Source organism: Sprattus sprattus (genome assembly GCF_963457725.1).
Source record: "Sprattus sprattus genome assembly, chromosome: 3".
NCBI lineage: Eukaryota > Metazoa > Chordata > Actinopteri > Clupeiformes > Clupeidae > Sprattus > Sprattus sprattus.
Window position 1 is genome coordinate 22,071,686 of NC_137922.1, and position 20,000 is coordinate 22,091,685.

Genomic DNA, 20,000 nt, shown 5'->3' on the forward strand with positions numbered 1-20,000 from the left:
TCTGTCTGTCTGTCTGTCTGTCTGTCTGTCTGTCTGTCTGTCTCTTTCTGTCTGTCTGTCTGTCTGTCTGTCTGTCTGTCTGTCTGTCTGTCTGTCTGTCTGTCTGTCTCCCTCTCTCTCTCTCTCTCTTTGTCTGTCTGTCTGTCTCTCTTTCCCTCTCTCTCTCTTGCTCTTTCTCTGTCTGTCTGTCTGTCTTACACACATACAAAATGATGACTCATGGTTCCACACTCAAGGTTTAAGATCCATTACAGTGATGAACACACACACACACACACACACACACACACACACACACACACACACACACACACACACACACACACACACACGCTGTGTCTGTCTGTCTGTCTGTCTGACTGTGTCTGTCTGTCTGTCTGTCTGTCTGTCTGTCTGTCTGTCTGTCTCGCTCTCTCTCTCTGTCTCTCTCTCTCTCTCTCTCTCTCTCTCTGTCTGTCTGTCTTACACACATACAAAATGTTGACTCATGGTTCCAAACATGCCACAGTTTGATCACTTCACACTCAAGGTTTAAGATCCATTACAGGGATGAACACACACTTCACACACAGGCTAACACACACACACACACACACACACACACACACACACACACACACACACACACACACACACACACACACACAGGCTAACACACAAACACACACACACACACACACACACCTGGCGATGCTGATGACGCTGCATGTAAACCACTAAGCCGCACAAAAATGCCCTGTGTGTGTGTGTGTGTGTGTGGACGTGTGCATGTGAATAAGTTAAGGAGAAAGGTAGGGAGAAATTTTCCCCTGGCGTATTTCCTGTCTGTCTTCGGGGAGGTCAGCGTGTGTGAGTAAGAGTGTGTGTATGTGGGTGTGTATGTGTGTTTGAGTTTGTGTATGTGTGTACATATGTGTTTGCATTTGTGTGAATGTCTGTCTCTCTGAGAGGTGTGAAGTCTAACCCCGTTCCATATGTCTGCGCCCACCCACACACACACACACAAACACACACGCAAACACACACACACCTGTCTCACACATACCATGGCCTTACACTCATACAAGACAGCCTTGCCTTTCCTTATAATAAACACACACACACACACACAAACACACATCTCACACATACCCATTACATTAAACACATGCAAGACTCCATTGCCCTTCCATGTTACACATACCCATTACCTTACACCCATACAAGACCTTGTCACCTTTCCCCACATATACAAATACATACACACACACTCACACACACACACTCATATACACACACATCAAGCTACACACAGAGCAACAGAAAATCCAGACATTGTATCAGAGATCTGCAAGTCTCCATTTCACCCCTAAAAGTATATATTTAATATTTTCTTGAAAAATTCCTTTCCAGCTGATAATCTGTAATAGTGTGTATGCATGCATGTGAGTGTGTGTGTGTGTGTGTGTGTGTGTGTGTGTGTGTGTGTGTGTGTGTGTGTGTGTGTGTGTGTGTGTGCTCGTCCATTACCAAACCCATGTGTGGAGCATCGATTTGAATGTTTGAGAAAACCCAAGCTTGTGTGCCTGTTTCAGTGTGTGTACGTAAACGTGTGTGTGTGTGTGTGTGTGTGTGTGTGTGTGCACGCGTGTGTGTACTTGTGTCTTTTCGCATCATAACTTATCTCAGTGTTACTGGAACACAGGCTGACTCATCCCTACATCTGAAAAATGGATGGTGATAAAAGGAAACACAGGCACTCACACACCACACTCACACACACACACACACACACACACAAATACCACACCACAGGGAGGTAAAATTAATAGACACACAGGTGAGTCAGAAGCCTTACTCTCTGTCCAAACCATGAAGCAGACGCCTCTTACGTCTCTCCCATAAAACAGTGCCGCTTGGTGGGGTAGCTTTATGTGGTTATAGCCAAACTGCCGTCAGAAACACACACACACACACATTAGAAACACACCCACCCACACACACACACACACACACACACACCCACACACACACACACACACACACTCACACACACACACACACACACACACACACACACACACTTGGTGGGGTAGCTTGATGTGGTTATAGCCAAACTGCAGCCAGGACTCCAGAGCAACATGCTAATGCTGCTAGCGCCGCTAGCATTGTCTGATAGCCTGCCAGGGGCTAAGCCGGGAATGCAGGCCCAGGCCAAGACAAATGCACTCCAGCTGAATCCCAGTGCTAATTAACGCTATTAATTACATATGGAACGGGATTCTTTCGGTTGTTTTTAATAATCTTTTTCGGCCCAGGGTGGTTCCTCGAGTATCTTGTGGTATTGTGCGAAATTAAGCCATTGGGGTATTTGTCAGAAATGGCTGCTCGGATCCAAAGCTCCAAGATAAACAACATGTGGGTTTTATGTTGCAAGACAGGCAGCCTGCCAGACACTTTCTCTCATTTTCTTTCTCTGTGAGTGTCTCATGCTTTCTCATAAACAGATACAAAAGCATGCATATGCACGAACACACACACACACACATCAGAAACACACACACACACACACATCAGAAACACACACACACACACACACACATACACACACAAACACACACACACACACACACACACACAAGAAACAAATTCGATTCCTCTTAAGACAAATTCACAAATGCTTGGTTACAATCAACAGTAAAATCAAGCTTGGCCTAAGAAATGGGCAAGCCGTAGCTTGGCATTCCAGACTGGCCTGTGTGTGTGTGTGTGTGTGTGTGTGTGTGTGTGTGTGTGTGTGTGTGTGTGTGTTATTATGTCTTATTTATATTATTTCTAATTATATATGTGATTGAAACAGTATCTTTTACAGTAATTCTACAAAACTTTGTAATATGGAATAAGTGAAACTGCCATTTTGCGTTTGTTTTGGAGTTGGTCTTAGTGAGTCAGGAGTCCTCTTGACTACTTATTAGTTCTCCCAGACTTACGTGCTACTTTTAGCGGCCAAGGGGCTTTGTGAATTACTCTTAGTCAAAACAATTAGGAGTCCCAAAGTTGGGACTAACAAGGCCATTATTTTAAGGAGTTTCTCCTAAATCGGTAAATTAGTCGCTACTTTTAGCTTTATGATGCAGTTCTCTGTAGGTCTCCCTTCTCTTCACTGCTCCCTAGCTTGCTGCTGTGTGTCGAGGTTCCAGAGAAGGAGGTGGTGTCACGTTAATGCACCGGACAGGAGTCTCAGTTCAGGTTAATCTAGTTCATTAGGCCTCCAGGCAAAGTGGGTCACTAATCAGCTCAATTAGGTAGATGAGGATTCTGTGACTAGGCTGTCTAGGCCTAAAAAGAGTTGTTTACAAGGGTTAAAGAGACAAGTTGTGTGTGTGTGTGTGTGTGTGTGTGTGTGTGTGTGTGTGTGTGTGTGTGTGTATGTGTCTGTGTGTCTGTGTGTGTGGGAGCATGTCGTAAGGGAAGAGGTATGATCAGAGGACTTCTTCAGAAAAATGAGCAGTGAGAAATTAATGGGGGTGAGAGGGAGCTGGAGTGAAAGATGGAGAAAAGCAAAAACAGACTGAGAGAATGAAAGAGAGATTGGAGGGAGAGAAAAGGAGAGCAAGAAAGGGAAAGAAGTAAAGATGGATTGATCGAAAGAGAGAGAAAAACACACCTGGTTTATAGTTGGGCAGTTCGCTCACCCCTGGCCAAGTCTCCTCTGTGGGCACACCAAGGACCTACACACACACACACACACACACACACACACACACACACACACACACACACACACACACACACACACACACACGCACACACAAACACACACACACACACACACAGGACAGGTCATACACCTGAACAGACACATGTCACCTTCTAATTCAGTGGCATCCAATATACATTTTACTTAAATAGTAACTAAATAGTACTCAAAAAAATATGAAGACACAGGCATACTCAGGTTATAGCCACAGTCCAACCCCTTTTCATATATACAAAGAAGTGGAAAAACTGAGAGGTAAAACAAACTCACAGCCCAGATCTTCTGGAGCTGTTCAAACACGTCGGCCACTCCAGGAAACGCTGGCGCCCCCTGCAGCATCTCAATGAAAATGCACCCAGCCCCCCTAGAGAGGACAGTCGAGGAGAGAATGAAGGGAATGAAGACCATGCAGACCACGCAGACTCTGAATCACGACACGGACCCTCTCAACACTCTACTATCATCAGAGGGTTCAATCACGACATGGACCCTCTCAACAGTCTACTATCATCGGGGGGTTCAGGCCCTTGGCTCTGTAAAGTGCCTTGAGACAATGTTATTGTTTTGGCGCTATATAAATAAAATTGCATTGCATTGCATTGCATTGCATTGCATTGCATTGCATTGCATTGCATTGCATTGAATTGAATTGAATTGAATTGAATTGAATTGAATTGAATTGAATTGAATTGAATTGAATCTAGGTTGCACAGTTAACCAATGGGACGTGAGGACAGGGGGGGAAGGTGGAGACTTACCAGGGGAATTACTTTCGATATGTACATCCCTGCTAACTGATATCACAGACTTGACATGGACATGGACCTCTCAGTTCTTTATCATGCACCACTCATGTAACGTTTCTTTAAGGTCATAGAGGTTGTGCAGAGTTGCGGTCGCAGAGGCCAGAGAGACAGAAGAGGGGCTTTTTAAACAAAGCAGTTGGTCCAGTTAGATGTGTATTATACTGTTGTGTCCAAACGTACGCATGGCAACGGCCTTCTGAAGCAATAGAGGAAAGGGTCAAAATATGAGATTATTGCTTTGGAGGAAGGACAATGTGCTGTTTGTGATTATGTCTGTGGATTTGTGCTCATTAACCGGGCTTCTCCATAATCCTCCCTCCGACGTCTGGAAGGGTCCGACGCAAGGCTTTCCAGCCGTCGTTATTCCGAGAGACGATCCCAAGCGTATGCGCCGCTGCGTTTGTTTATTAGCATGTTTACGGAATTCTCCCAGCGATTTCGGGAGAAGAAAAAAATTGCGTTTTCCTTTCTAAACGATCCAAACAGTTGTTTCCAATCTGGCGCCGAAGCTAATCACGTTTCCGAGGCCAAACGAGGTTGAGCCCGCGCGGTCACGCAAAGGAGAGTGAGAGGAACGCACACGGAGAGTGTGTGTGTGTGTGTGTGTGTGTGTGTGTGTGTGTGAGAGGGGGCCCATGCTCTTGTTCTGGACCCTTTAGTGGACCGAATGAATCACAAGATTTGGCCTCACCCAGGCCTCACCTCTCCCTGCCATGGCCTCACTGTTTCCCTTGGACACCGTTGCCATGGAAAAAGGAACGTGGAGATGATTGACAGTTGGAAATTGGGTCATTCCAGCTCTATGCTTTCAGGCATATTTTAACGCTGCTTTGAATGACAGATTAATGACTGTGTGTGTATATTTGTGTGTGTACGTCTGTGAGTCTGAGAGAGAGAGTAGGTTTGTGTGTCTGTGTGTGTGTGTGTGTGTGTGTGTGTGTGTGTGTGTGTGTGTGTGTGTGTGTGTCTGCTCACCAAATGTCCAGTGCTGTTGAGTAGTCGGTGGAGCCCAGCAGGACGTCGGGGGGTCGATACCACAAGGTCACGACCTCTGCAGAGTAGGTCTGAGAGGGAATGGACTTGGAGCGAGCCAAACCTACAGGAGGTCAGAACACTGGGGCTCAGGGTGGACTCCCAATTTGTCTCTTTTAAGTGCCACAGAGTGTGTGTGTGTGTGTATGTGTTAGTATGTATGTGTGTGTGTGTGTGTGTGTGTGTGTGTGTGTGTGTGTGTGTGTGTGTCTGTGTGGGTCTGTGGGTGTGTGTGTGTGTATGTGTATGTGTATGTGTGTTAGTGTATTTTATTTATGTGTGTGTGTGTGTGTGTGTGTGTGTGTGTGTGTGTGTGTGTGTGTGTGTGTGTGTGTGTGTGTGTGTGTGTGTGTGTGTGTGTGTGTGTGTGTGTGTGTGTGTGTGTGTGTGTGTGTGTGTGTGTGTGTGTGTGTGTGTGTGTGTGTGTGTGAGAAAGAGACCCACCAAAGTCTGCTAGTTTGAGTTCTCCCAGGTAGCTGATGAGGAGGTTCTGAGGCTTCAGGTCCCGGTGGAGTATTCTGTGGCCGTGGATGTAAGACAGACCCCTCAGTAACTGGAACATGAAGATCTGACCATGTGGGGGGGCACAAGAAGAGGAGGGCAGGAGAACAGAAGACACACACACACACACACACAAAGAAGAGGAGAACAGGAGAACAGAAGACACACAGACACACACACACACACACACACACACACACACACACACAGAAGAGGGGGACATGAGATCAGATGACACACACACACACACACACAAACACACACACACAGAAGAGGGGGACAGGAGAACAGAAGACACACACACACACACACACACACACACACACACACACACACAGAAGAGGGGGACAGGAGAACAGAAGACACACACACACACACACACACATACATACACACACACAGGGACAGGAGAACAGAAGACAAAGAGAGAGTTACCCTCATTAGCACTGTTTCCTTCCAACCATCTTGTTTAAATACTTAGCACCATTTCTGCCCTGCCAGCCCATGGATCCCACATCCTCAAGAGGCGTAGAAGAGGCCAGGAGAGAGAACATGTGTACCTACTCAGAACAGCACCACAGGGGTGGGTTGGACTAGGGTGTGTGTGTGTGTGTGTGTGTGTGTGTGTGTGTGTGTGTGAACCTACTCAGAACAGCACCACATGGGTGGGTTGGACTAGGGTGTGTGTGTGTGTGTGTGAACCTACTCAGAACAGCACCACAGGGGTGGGTTGGACTAGGGTCTTTGGAAGTACAAGTCAAGGAAAACAGATCAACAGCAGCCATGTTGGCACTGATGGAGAGATGATGCCTTGTCTCAGTTGGTTCATGGAGTAGGTTTTTCCTTTTTTGTGTTTAACGGCTCCACAATATAAAATCACAGAGGCTATTGAAGCCTCTTTGTTATCCCGCCGCGGTGCATAAGCTCACTTTTCTAGCTTGCGCATGGCGTTCAGAGCCAACACACCTGGCCTTCTCAAACACAGACGTTCTTATTCAGGTTTAACCAGCAACGTGTGCAGTTGGTTATCAATTAAGCCGTACAGACGTGGACTTGAGAGGAGAGAGAGCATAATGGAAACAGCTGAGGAGACTCGTCCAGGAAAGGAAAGCTGCCCCCTTGTCCCCACACTATACGGGGTCAGGTCAGGTCTTTCATGTTGTGTGTGTGTGTGTGTGTGTGTGTGTGTGTGTGTGTTAGTGCGTGTGAGTGTGTGTGTTAGTGTGTGTGTGTGTGTGTGTGTGTGTGAGTGTTAGTGTGTGTGTGTGTGTGTGTGTGTGAGTGAGTGTGAGTGTGAGTGTGAGTGTGAGTGTGAGTGTGAGTGTGAGTGTGAGTGTGCGTGCGTGCGTGTGTGTCAGGTGAGGTCTTACCCTCGCGTTATATGGGTTCAGGCCTCCTGGGTGCTGGGTCAGGTACTGGGCCAAGTCTGTTTGCTGAGAGAGAGAGAGAGAGAGAGAGAGGAAGAGAATGACAGAGAGGAAGAGGAAGGGAGGAAGAGAATGACAGAGAGGAAGAGGAAGGGAGGGAGAGAGAAAAAGAGTTAAAGGGAGAGAGATGGAGAGATGAAAAGAGAAAGAAGAAGGAGGACAAGATAGAAAAAACGTAAAGAACACAAAGATAGAACCTGAAAATGGAGATAGTCAAACATGTTGCAAATGTTTAATGCACTGTATACTACATGCACTGAAAGGGTGAGGATGACGATGGTGCATACTCACCACATACTCAAAGACGAAGGTGAGAGACTCTCGCGTGTGGATGATGTCATGGAGTAACACTATATTGGCATGCTTTAATCCTTTCAGAAGAGAAGCTGGGGGGAGAGGTACACACACACACACACACACACACACACACATATATATAAGAATATACTCCAAGATTTGTATGAAGAATCCGTCATGAAGAAACATAATGAAAAACACACATGTACACACACGCACACACATACACACACACAGACACACACACACACAAGTCTGTGCTTTCCTACCCTCTCTGATGGCAGTGAATGGGACTCCCTCCTCTGTCTTCATACGGATCACTTTCAGAGCCACCAAGTGCCCATTTATCCTGTTACACACACACACACACATAACCACACATACACATATACAGAGAGAGAGAGAGAGAGAGAGAGAGAGAGAGAGAGACAGAAAGAGAGAAAAAGAGAAAGAGAGAGAGAGAGAAATAAAGAGGGAGAGAGATAGAGATGGTTAAGCACTATTAGAACCAGGAAAATCGGAATTAGGAAGAATCGTGCCAGAGACACAAAGACATACACACTATTCCCTTGCTGTCTCTCTCACACACACACACACACACACACACACACACACACACACACACACACACACACACACACACACACACACACACACACACACACACACACACACACACACACACACAAACGCATGCAAAGGATGAGAACTGTGCTTTACGGTGTAATAGTAGCTGATTCTAACAATATTGATCATTAAAGGCACCCAGTGCAACTTTCGACGTCGTTGTGTGGTGAGAACTGATAGAAAATCGATAACAACAACAATCGCCGCCATTTTCTTTATTTTTTGTAACCTACAATAAAAGGCTTCCAGTCAATGGAAAAAGGGCTTCTCCCCACCGGCGATTGTTGTTGTTTACGATTTTCTATCAGTTATTTTGTCGATATGTAATGGTATGTGGAGTTATTGAAACTTACTACGTGTAAAAAAGACTAGAAATTGAATGTTTATTTTTCATTGAATGTTTACATAAAGTTGCACTGGGTGCCTTTAAAGAGGACGAGTTTAAGAAAATAATGACTATAAACATATTTAAACAATGTCATGTCTTTTAGTGAAACAGAACGGTTAAATAAAGGGTCTTTTGAAGTTTTTCTCTCGCTCTCTCTCTCATCCTCACACACACACACACACACACACACACACAAACACACACACACACACACACACACACACACACACAGGATGAGGGGTGACCTTATAAAAGGCATATTGCGCTGAAGGAGGTTGTGCTTTATGGTCGTACCCATAACAGCCATGCTGAGTGGGCCTCATCAACCAGCCTGGGAGCACGCACACACACACACACACACACACACTCATAACAGCCATGCTGAGTGCACAAACACAGACACACACACACACACACACACACACAGCCATGCTGAGTGGGCCTCATAAACCAGCCTGGGAACAGAGCAGCAGAGCTCGTCTACATCATGACCGGTTGTCCTTTACCCTGCAACACTCCCTCAAACACTGCTGGACACGATGTGTTTGTGTGTGTGTGTGTGTGTGTGTGTGTGTGTGTGTGTGTGTGTGTGTGTGTGTGTGTGTGTGTGTGTGTGTGTGTGTGTGTGTGTGTGTGTGTGTGTTTGTGTTTGTGTGGGAGTGTGTGTGTGTGTGTGTGTGTGTGTGTGTGTGTGTGTGTGTTTGTGTGTGTGTGTGTATTCTCACCTGCTTATTCCCTTGTACACTGTTGCGTAGGTTCCCTCCCCCAGTTTCTCCAGGTTCAGGTAGGAAGTGGCCGTGCCAAACTGCAGGCCAGTGTTCTAAAAGGACACACACACACACACACACGTCAGGCTAGTGTTCTAAAAGGACACACACACACACACACGTCAGGCCAGTGTTCTAAAAGGACACACACACACACACACATCAGGCCAGTATTCTAAAAGGACACACACACACACAGACACACACACATCAAGCCAGTGTTCTAAAAGGACACACACACACACACATATCAGGCCAGTGTTCTAAAAGGACATGCACACACACGTCAGGCCAGTGCTCTAAAAGGACGAACACACACACGTCAGTTATGGTTGGTTGAGTGTGTGTGTGTGAGGGTACATGTGTGTATGTGTGCTCTCTCACCCACAATTCCTGTTGGAAGCTATTGCCACATGCGGGTTACTGATGCCAAGTGTGTGTGTGTGTGTACATAGTATGTGTGTGTGCGTGTTCTCTCACCCACTGGAACTCCTGCTAGAGGCTCTTGCCCCCGAGCGGGGTCACTTATGCCGAGTTTGTGTGTGTGTGTAAGTGTGTGTGTGTGTGTTCTCTCACCCACTGGAACTCCTGCTGGAAGCTCTTGCCCCCGAGCGGGGTCACTTATGCCGAGTTTGTGTGTGTGTGTAAGTGTGTGTGTGTGTGTTCTCTCACCCACTGGAACTCCTGCTGGAAGCTCTTGCCCCCGAGCGGGTCACTGTTGCTGCGGCCCCTGTGCACCCTGAGCCGGCGCACCTGGAGGGTGTGGAACCAGTGAGCCTGGGGAGTCTCTCCATACGAGCCCTCGCCCAACTGAGAGGGAGAGAGAGAAAGAGAGAGAGATGGAGAGATGGAGAGATGGAGAGAGAGTGAGAGACATGCCGAGAGATAGTGAGAGACAGGCAGAGGGAGAAAGAAAGAGAGATGGACAGAGAGAGAGAGAGAGAGAGAGAGAGAGAGAGGCAGAGGGAGAGAGAGAGACAGGCAGAGGGAGAGAGAGAGACAGGCAGAGGGAGAGAGAAAGAATGGCAGAGGGAGAGAGAGAGAGAGACAGGCAGAGAGAGAGAGAGAGAGAGAGGCAAAGAGAAAGAAAAAGAAAGGCAAAGGGAAAGAGAGACAAGCAGAGGGAGAGAGAGAAAGGCAGAGAGAGAGAGGGAGACAGGCAGAGAGAGAGAAAAAGAAAGGCAGAGGGAGAGAGAGACAAGCAGAGGGAGAGAGAGAAAGGCAGAGAGAGAGAGGGAGACAGGCAGAGAGAGAGAGGGAGACAGGCAGAGAGAGAGAAAAAGAAAGGCAGAGGGAGAGGGAGGTTTCAAACACTCCTTTAACATCAGTTTTTAAACCTTTATATTACTGCACCCTTAAACACACATCATTCATTAGAGCACCACCCAACATAGACAACCAATCAGATCTTCAACTCCCTCCACCCACCCTCCCAACAAACCCCACAATATCAATAACCAAACAATAGTTAATATAATCAAATGTAATTTTAATCTCTCTAAAAAACCTCTGTATGGATAAGCTGAACCACTTGAGCACATGTATTTAAGAGGGGGTATTTAAATACACGTTTGATTTGAAAAACAAACAGTCCAAAAGTGCAGACACCGGGGAAAGATAGAGAGACTAGAGGAGACATAAGAGACAGAAGAGAGAGGGAGAGAGAGAGGAAGGGAGAGAGGAGAAGAATGATGAGAAGGTGATAGTCAGGTTTGGCATTTTAGCTTACAGCACACTTCCAGAGCAACAGCAAAACCAGAGATGCTGAGACAGATAAAACAATATCCCACAGGGACATGATGTGTGTGTGTGTGTGTGTGTGTGTGTGTGTGTGTGTGTATGTGTGTGTGTGTGTGTGTGTTAGCGTGTGTGTGTGTGTGTGTTTGGGTGTATGTGTGTGTGTGTGTGTGAGTGTGTGTGTTTAATAATGACGTCAAGACACACAGCACGGTCTCCAAGGGGACGCTGCCGTGCAGCTCCAGTCACTCCTGACGGCTCAGAGTTGATGATGTCACATCCTGCCTGCGCAGGACATCACAGCTCTAAAAATAACCCCAAACCCAGCCCCACCCCCTGCCAAGGTGCCTTTCACTGCGGCTCTCAGACGCTCCTCAAGAGGGCCGAGGGCTGATTAATGTCTAATATTATCATAACAAAGTTAGGCTGAGTGGTGATATATACGCCATAAAGGCCTTTAATGGCTTTCTCATTATGAGCACAAGAAGATTAATGTGTGTGATAAAACCGTGGCACCGGTGACAGAGTATTACACTGAAATAAGAAGCTACTGCAGGATTAATATGACAAAGCGACTCCAAGCCGCTGTGCTTGCGTAAAGCCATTCTGACTACTGTCAGGCGCTCAGGCGCTCAGCTCCAGCTTATTCCTCAATAAAGGAGATTCGTTTTCTATTCTTACACACAAGCCAACTTCTCTTTTTTTCTTCCCTTCGCCCCCTCTTCCCAGCCCAGTCCCTTTACTCCCCCTCTTCTCCTTATTCTATCTCTTCCCCTCTTTGTCACCCTATTTTCCTCATTATATCTCTTTCTTCCCTTCTTCCTCTAGCCCAGTCCCTGTGTCCCCCTCTTCTCCTCATTCTACCTCTTTCATCCCTTCCCCTCTTTCCAGTCCCTGTGTCCCCCTCTTTTCCTCTTTCCAGTCCCTGTGTCCCCCTCTTCTCCTCTTTCCAGTCCCTGTGTCCCCCTCTTCTCCTCTTTCCAGTCCCTGTGTCCCCCTCTTCTCCTCTTTCCAGTCCCTGTGTCCCCCTCTTCTCCTCATTCTATCTCTTTCTTCCCAGACTGGTCATAGGGGGATCACTTCCCGCCTCAGTGCTGTGTTCTGCATGGCGTGTTGAAATGGTGTCAGTCACCTAGAGTGTGTGTGTGTGTGCTTTTGTGTGTGTGTGTGTGTGTGTGTGTTTTTGTGTGTGTGTGTGTGTGTGTGTGTGTGTGTGTGTTTTTTTGTGTGTGTGTGTGTGTGTGTGTGTGTGTGTGTGTGTGTGTGTGTGTGTGTGTGCTAACTCTGAGTGGCGAGGCGTCTGGCTATATTAAGTGCCCTGACACAATGGTCATTGTAGGGGAATAAAACCCATTTCAAATGACGTCAGCTGAGGAGAAAGTTGGCGTAAACACCATGTTAAGACTTAGTGCAACTTTCCCATAGTGTTTTGTGAAACATTGTGAGCCTCATTCTGATCCTATTCAGGTAAAATGGCAATTCAAACCACCGTAAAATATTTGTCAGTTGTCTATGTTTCATTTCAGTTCAAGAGTTTGACCGTTCCTAATTTGGTGTCAAGCGCTTACAGATCACGTCTGTAAGGCTGATGATGTCACAAGCAAGACGAAACACAACAGTGATGTCATCTGTGGCTTCAACTAAAAACAAAGGCTGCCCTAAACATCACACGCACACACACACACACACACACACACACACACACACACACACACACACACACACACACACACACACACACACACACACACACACACACACACACACACACACACACACACACACAAACACACACACACACACACACACACACACACACAGTACCTCTGAACACGGCAGAGAGGACACACTTCTGCTCTTGACGTACGGCATATCGTCCATTTCCGTCTCCTCCTCTGCTCCTCTCCCAAACTTCATTTCTCCTCTCATTTCCTCCTCCTCCTCTTCCTGTTTCTTCCAATCGTACCTCTCCTCCTTCCTCCTGCTCCCTCTCTCCTGTCTTTCATCCTTGCAACAACACCAGCAACAGCAGCTCCGTGCACATAACTCTCCCACAGCCCGTAACCTCCAAAACAACTCCTCCATCTTCTCCTCCCTCGCTCCCTCTCTCTCTCTCTCTCACCTCCCTCTCTCTCCCTCTGCATGCTCATATGACTAGCATGAGTGCAGTCTGCCTGCTCTGGTCCCATGACCAGCCCATCACTGGAGAGCACAGAGAGAGCATAAACAGGCCAGACAGCCAGACCGGCTGCTTCTGCTACTGGAGCTAATGAGAACAAGCATGCCCATTCAACGCCACCACCTTCTCTTTGTGTGTGTGTGTGTGTGTGTGTGTGTGTGTGTGCCCATTCAACGCCACCACCTTCTGTGTGTGTGCGCGCCCACTCAACGCTACTACCACCTTCTGTGTGTGTGTGTGTGTGTGTGTGTGCCCATTCACCGGCACCACCACCTCTCTCTCTCTCTCTCTCTCTCTCTCTCTCTCTCTGTGTGTGTGTGTGTGCCCATTCAATGCCACCTCTTTAAGAGAGAGAGAGAGAGAGAGAGAGAGGAAAGATGGAAAGGGGGGACATCACTAGGATGTGAGGATGAGGGGGAAATGACTGAAGACACACAAGCGTGGGAAAAGCGGGCGACCACAGATGGTGTCATCTGCTGGTTAACGCGTTTAGTGTTCAGCAGCGTGTTGGTCTGCTAAGAGGCATTGGGTTGGCGGCGTGGAGCTGATTTGTAATTAGAATCAGCTGCTGCCGCTCAGACAAGCTCCTCACTCCAGCTCCAGCCTCAGGGGTCTACTGGTTTCCCCACTTAGCGCTCTGTGCCTCTCACTTTGTGCCGCTCACTCTGTGCCGCTCTCTCTCTCTCCATCCCTCAAATTCTGTGACTCTTTCTCTCCATCCCTCTCTCTCTCTCCATCCCTTTCATTCTGTGCCTCTTTCTCTCCATCCCTCTCCATTCCTCTCATTCTGTGCCTCTGTCTTTGAGACTCTCTCACTTTCCATCTCTCTCTCTCTATCCCTCTCTCCTTCCCTCTCTCCTTCCCTCTCTCTATCCCTCTCTCTCTATCCCTCTCTCTCCATCCCTCTCTCTCTATCCCTCTCTCCATCCCTCTCTCTATCCCTCTCTCTCTTTCCCTCTCTCTCTATCCCTCTCTCCAACCCTCTCTCTCTATCCCTCTCTCATCCCTCTCTCTCTATCCATCTATCTCTATCCCTCTCTCCATCCCTCTCTCTTTACCCTCTCTCCATCCCTCTTTCTATATCCCTCTCTCTCTATCCCTCTCTCGCTATCCCTCTCTCTCCATCCCTCTCTCTATCTCTCTCTCTCTATCCCTCTCTCCATCCCTCTCTCTATCTCTCTCTCTCTATCCCTCTCTCCATCACTCTCTCTCTCTATCCCTCTCTCTCCATCCCTCTCTCTTAATGTTTGATATAATAACACAGAAAGAGAGACATTTGCAGATTGTTGAATAGCATAGATACAAGATAGACAGTACGTAGAAGTGTATTGAGTTGAGTTGGGAGAGAGGGAATAAAGGAAAGAGTAGAGTAGATACAAATATTGAGAGAGAGCGTGAGAGAATAGGATGTGAAGGTGCGAGACTGGAGAGAGAGAGAGAAAGAAAGAGAGAGTTCAGTAAAGAGAACAGAGAGAAGGATAGAATAAGAGGGAGAGAGGGAGAGAGAATAGGATGTGAAGGAGAGAGACTGGAGAGAGAGAGAGAGTTCAGTAAAGAGAAACAGAGAGAAGGATAGAATGAGAGGGAGAGAGAATGAGAAGGAGAGAGACTGAGAGAGAGAGAGACTGAGAGGGCAACTCCAGACTGTAACGGTCTCTCCTGACTCTACACAGGAGGATTAAGAACTCATGTTGCACAATTAGATACATTCCTTACATACTTAGTTCATGATTTAATCATTTAATCAACCCTGCCCTGTGTGTGTGTGTGTGTGTGTGTGTGTGAGTGTGTGAGTGGGTCAGTGTTGTTGTGTGAGAGTGAGAGTGTCAGTGTGTGTGTGTGTGTGTGCCTGTGTGTGAGTAAGTGAGTGGGTCAGTGTTTGGGTGTGTGTGTGGGTGTATGTGTGTGTGTGTGTGAGTGTGAGTGTGTGTAAGTGTGTGTGTGAGTGAGCGGGTCAGTGTGTATGTGTCTGTGTGTGTGTGTGTGTGAGTGAGCAGGTCAGTGTGTGTTTGTGTGTGTGTTTGTGTGTGTGAGTGAGCGGGTCAGTCTGTGTGTGTGTGAGAGTGTGTTTGTGAGTGAGCGGGTCAGTGTGTGTGTGTGTGTGTGTGTGTGTGTGTATGTGTGTGTGTGTGTGTGTGTGTGTGTGTGTGTATGTGTGTGTGAGTGAGAGGGTCAGTGTGTGTAATACTGTGCTAAGAGACTGCCCTCCTTCCTCAGCAGAGGCGGTTAGTGACCTCTATACACCACATTGAGTCAGCAGGAATGTAAGGTCCCTGCCGGTGCCTGTTGATTAGTAAGGGTGTGTGTGGGTGTGGGTGTGTGTGAGAGTGTGTATATGTGTGTGTATGTGTGTATGTGTGTATGTGTGGATGTGTGTGAGAGTGTGTATGTGTGTGGATGTGTTTGTGCTTATGAGTATTTGTATGTATCTGGGGTTTTGTGAGTGTATGAGTTTTTGTGTATGCATGTATGTGTGTGTGTCTGTGAGAGAGAGAGAGAGAGAGAGAGAGAGAGAGAGAGAGAGAGGGAGGGAGAAAGAGAGAGGGGGGGAGAAGGAGAGAGTGAGTCAGAGAGAGACAGAGAGAGGGAGAGGAAAAGAGTGACAGAGAGAGGGAGGGAGAGAGATTGAGGGAGGGAGAGGGAGAGAGAGAGTGACAGAGAGAGATAGACAGAGAGAGAGAGAGAGAGAGAGAGAGAGAGAAATGTGAGTGTGGGCTGCCTCCTCTGTGCAGTGCTGGACATGCTGAGCGAGTGAGTGGGGATGACAAGAGATTTAGACCGTAATGGGCCTCATTATCATTGGAATGGACAGAGGTGGGGAGAGGTGGAGAGAGGAGAGGAGAGGAGGGGGAAAGAGAGAGAAAAAAGAGGAGTATAGAAAAGGGAAGAGGAAAAGGAGTGGAAAGGACAGGAGAAGAAACGAAGACAGAAAGAGAGGAAGATAAGAGGAAAGGAGGAGGACAGATGAGAGGTGGTTAAAAGAAGAGATGAGAAAACAGGAGTGAATAGAAGAAAAAAGAATGGAAGAGAAGTGGATTGGAGAGGAGGGGTTGAGAGGATGAAAGCTTTAGGAGTTTGAGTGTGTGTGTGTGTGTGTGTGTGTGTGTGTGTGTGTGTGTGTGTGTGTGTGTGAGGCAGTGAGGTTGACGAATACTGCAGGATGGAGGAATGTGAGGGAAAGACAAGAAAGACGAATGAATACGAATAAATGAGAGGGGGAAAGAAGTCTGGGAGAGATGGAGAGAGGAAGAGAGGGATGAAGGGGCAGAGGTGAAGAGGAGGGAGAGGAGAGAGAGAGAGGGAGAGAGAAAGACTGAGAGAGGGAGGGAGAGAGCGAGTGGAGGAGAGTGAAAGAGGGATAGGGAGAAATAGCCCCTCCCCATGGGAATGGTACAGAATGTCTTTTCTCAAGATTTCTTCTTTCCTCTCTTCTCTTTTTCTTTCTCCTGTCTATCATCTCTCTCTCTCGCGCTCTCTCTCTCTCTCTCTCTGTCATCACTTTCCCTTTCCTACAGGACATGTGTAATGAAGCCTAAAAAGGCAGGAGGAGTAGTTTGCTCTTCTGGATATGTGTGTGTGTGTGTGTGTGTGTGTGTGTGTGTGTGTGTGTGTGTGTGCATGTTTGAGTATGTGTGTGTCAGTCATAAAGAAGAGAAGCAACTTATCTGGCATTCTCTTCCTCTCTTCCTCTCTCGCTCTCTCCCCCTTTCTCTCTTGCTCTCTCTCTCGCTCTCTCCCTCCCTCTCTCACTCACTCTCTCTCTTTCTCTCTTATTCGCTGTCTTGCTCTCTCCCTCGCTCACTCACTCTCTCTTTCTATCTCTCTCTCTCCATCCCTCTCATACTCACTCTCTCTTGCTCTCTCTCTCACTCTCTCCCTCCCTCTCTCACTCACTCACTCTCTCTCCCTCCCTCACTCTCTCACTCAATCTCTCTCTCTCTCTCTCCCTCTCTCCCTCCCTCTCTCTCTCTCTCTCTCTCTCCCTCCCTCTCTCTATCTCTCCCAGCAGGGGGAGCTAAAAACAGCCTCATTCGAGCTCTATGCACAGCAGGGAAGCTCATCTCATCTGACTGGACAGCTTGGATCAAGTCTCTCAATCTCTCTTTTGCACTTTTCTCATCTCCACTCCTTGTTAGAAAAGCAACTGGGTTTTGAGCTTGTGAAGCGGTCCCCTCTGTCTAGGTTTGCAACAAGCTGTGATTCTGGCGTAGAATAAAAGCGCCACAGGTGCCTTACCTCCTCATATCCCAGGTGTCTTTGCTTCAGACCTGCAGGGTGACAAAAAACAAAACAAAAATAAATCAGATAGCCAAATGGATCGCTGTCGGATTGGCTATCGATCATGTTGTGACGTTAATGGTTGAAGAATCTATGATTCATGTCTGAAAATAACCCTCTCACAGTGTCCCTGACCTGGCCCTGTACCACACACACACACACACACACACACACACACGCACTCCACCCACAGTGGCCCTATTATCACACACACATTATTACACACACACAGGCACGTGCACAGACATTTTGGGGGGCAGGTGCTCAAAAAAAAAAAAGGGCGCCCATCACCAAAATTATTAATAAATTAAATCTCTCTCGCTCTCTGGCTTCCACTCCCTTAACGTCTGATACATCAAATTATGTCTGGGGTGCCTTTTTTCTGTAATTGGTCCACCTCACCATGCTTGTGCATCAAATCTGAACTTGGGGAATACTCCAGCCACCCATTTTTAGAAAACCAATGCTTTTGGAATGACCGCCCTTCATAATTTTTTTGGGAGGAAAAATTCTGGTTGTCGTTGTAAAACAGGCAAAACGAAGAGATACATAAATATCACGTTAAACAATATGGGACAACTGGATAGCATGACCCCGAGAGCTAGCATAGTTTACCTGCTATTTTCTAGCTATGAATTCTCGTGACATTTATAAACTAACATTCAACATACTTTCGAAATTGTTTAAACGGCATTTATACAACACAAAATATGCACTTTCAGACAAATAATGTCATTAAACCTGAAAAAACGTCAGTAAACAGCTGGACAATGCTTTGAAATCAAGTTAGTTGTCTGGTTATTTTTTTAGGAAACGTCGGACCAGTCCGGTTTTCAGACGTATTGTTTTCAGCAGCACTAATGTTGTTAATTTATACAACGTCGGGGGATTGCACAAACACCGTCATTACCTGTTTGTCTGATGCAGGTCAGTGAAGAAGTAGGCTGCACCTGTTGGCCTGCCGCTCAACACTGATATGGGGGATGAGGAGGGAGGGGCGCGGAGGGGGCTTGTGAGCACCGCAGATCATAGGCAAAGAATACTTATTCTATGTCTATGCCGCGGAGCATGTCGGGGCGAAATTCTCACAAGAACTCCAAATAAATGCCCCCTCAGATATCAAAACCCATTTGGGGAAATTGATGACGAGAGACTAATTTGTATTCTAGAAATATTGATGATTGAAAAAAAAATTGGTCTCCAGAAAAAAAGGGCACTTTTTCTCAACCAGGGCACAAGGGCTGGTGCTTGAGCACCAGTTGGGGTCTATCTGTGCACGTGCCTGCACACACACACAGTGGCGGTTCTGCATGCAATTACGCCCCGGGCGATATCCCCTCCGAGCGCCCCCGCCCCCCCCCCCCCCCCCCCCCCAATTATAACATTATAAGTGAAAGAAAAAATGAAATGTATCAATTGCACAAATCCTTCAATAGAACATTTGAATAACACACTTAAGATAATTATTGCACACATAATGTACATTTATGTTAGCTAACCAGCCATCTGCAAGTTATGTTGTGCAAGCACTCAACATGCATTATAGTTAGTTGAGTTTGCTAATAGTGGCTAATGGGATTTCGCTAACGCTTGCTAGTCTAGTGGTGTCAAAAGGAAATCTGTGGTCTAACCAGCTAGCTATCGACCTGCTAATTATTAAGATTATACTAGTACTCTGTATGCTGTTACATTATGTTAGTTGTGGCTAGCGGGATTTCGCTAACACTTTAGCCTAGTGTCAGATGAATGAACATGTTCATACCCTATGGTCAAATCAGCTACCTAACGCTAGCTAGCAAACAACTCAGTTGGTGCTCAACATTAGCTGGTTGCCTTACAGTTATAGGAATATTGGTTAAGCTACACTTGATAAAATAAAACACATTTTTACCTTGTCCACTCGAGCATCCTTCAATAGCTTTATCGATAATGTAATAGACTACTCTGTTAAAGATGTATTACATTTCCCTCGGGATGAATAAAGTATCTATCTGACTATCTATCTATCTATACTCTGCTCACTATTACCAGTTGGATAAATTGATGCAGTTAGTGGTCTCCTTCCACCAATTAACCTTGCCCTTGGTGACCACATAATCGTTCTGTATTACCTATTTTTATAAGCCATTTCACACAATTCAGAAAAACAAAAAGTATAGGGTAACTATTATAATGTTTATTGGGAGACCCAGAGCTGAACTGCCCGCCGCCCCCTCTCTCTT

At 46.7% G+C, this 20,000-nt stretch overlaps 1 protein-coding gene across 1 annotated transcript in view; it reads right to left on the reverse strand.

Moving 5' to 3' along the window:
• Positions 1 to 20,000, reverse strand: part of cdk15 (cyclin-dependent kinase 15) — a 37,012-nt gene that overhangs the window by 8,198 nt on the left and 8,814 nt on the right. The window contains exons 2-11 of the mRNA XM_080835970.1: positions 17,737 to 17,768; positions 10,257 to 10,394; positions 9,543 to 9,637; positions 8,072 to 8,151; positions 7,797 to 7,891; positions 7,449 to 7,511; positions 6,022 to 6,145; positions 5,521 to 5,641; positions 4,010 to 4,103; positions 3,647 to 3,710 (exon numbers count right to left, since the gene is read on the reverse strand). Of these exons, the coding sequence (XP_080692096.1) occupies positions 3,647 to 3,710; positions 4,010 to 4,103; positions 5,521 to 5,641; positions 6,022 to 6,145; positions 7,449 to 7,511; positions 7,797 to 7,891; positions 8,072 to 8,151; positions 9,543 to 9,637; positions 10,257 to 10,394; positions 17,737 to 17,768 (906 nt within the window). The remainder of the gene's footprint in view (positions 1 to 3,646; positions 3,711 to 4,009; positions 4,104 to 5,520; positions 5,642 to 6,021; positions 6,146 to 7,448; positions 7,512 to 7,796; positions 7,892 to 8,071; positions 8,152 to 9,542; positions 9,638 to 10,256; positions 10,395 to 17,736; positions 17,769 to 20,000) is intronic.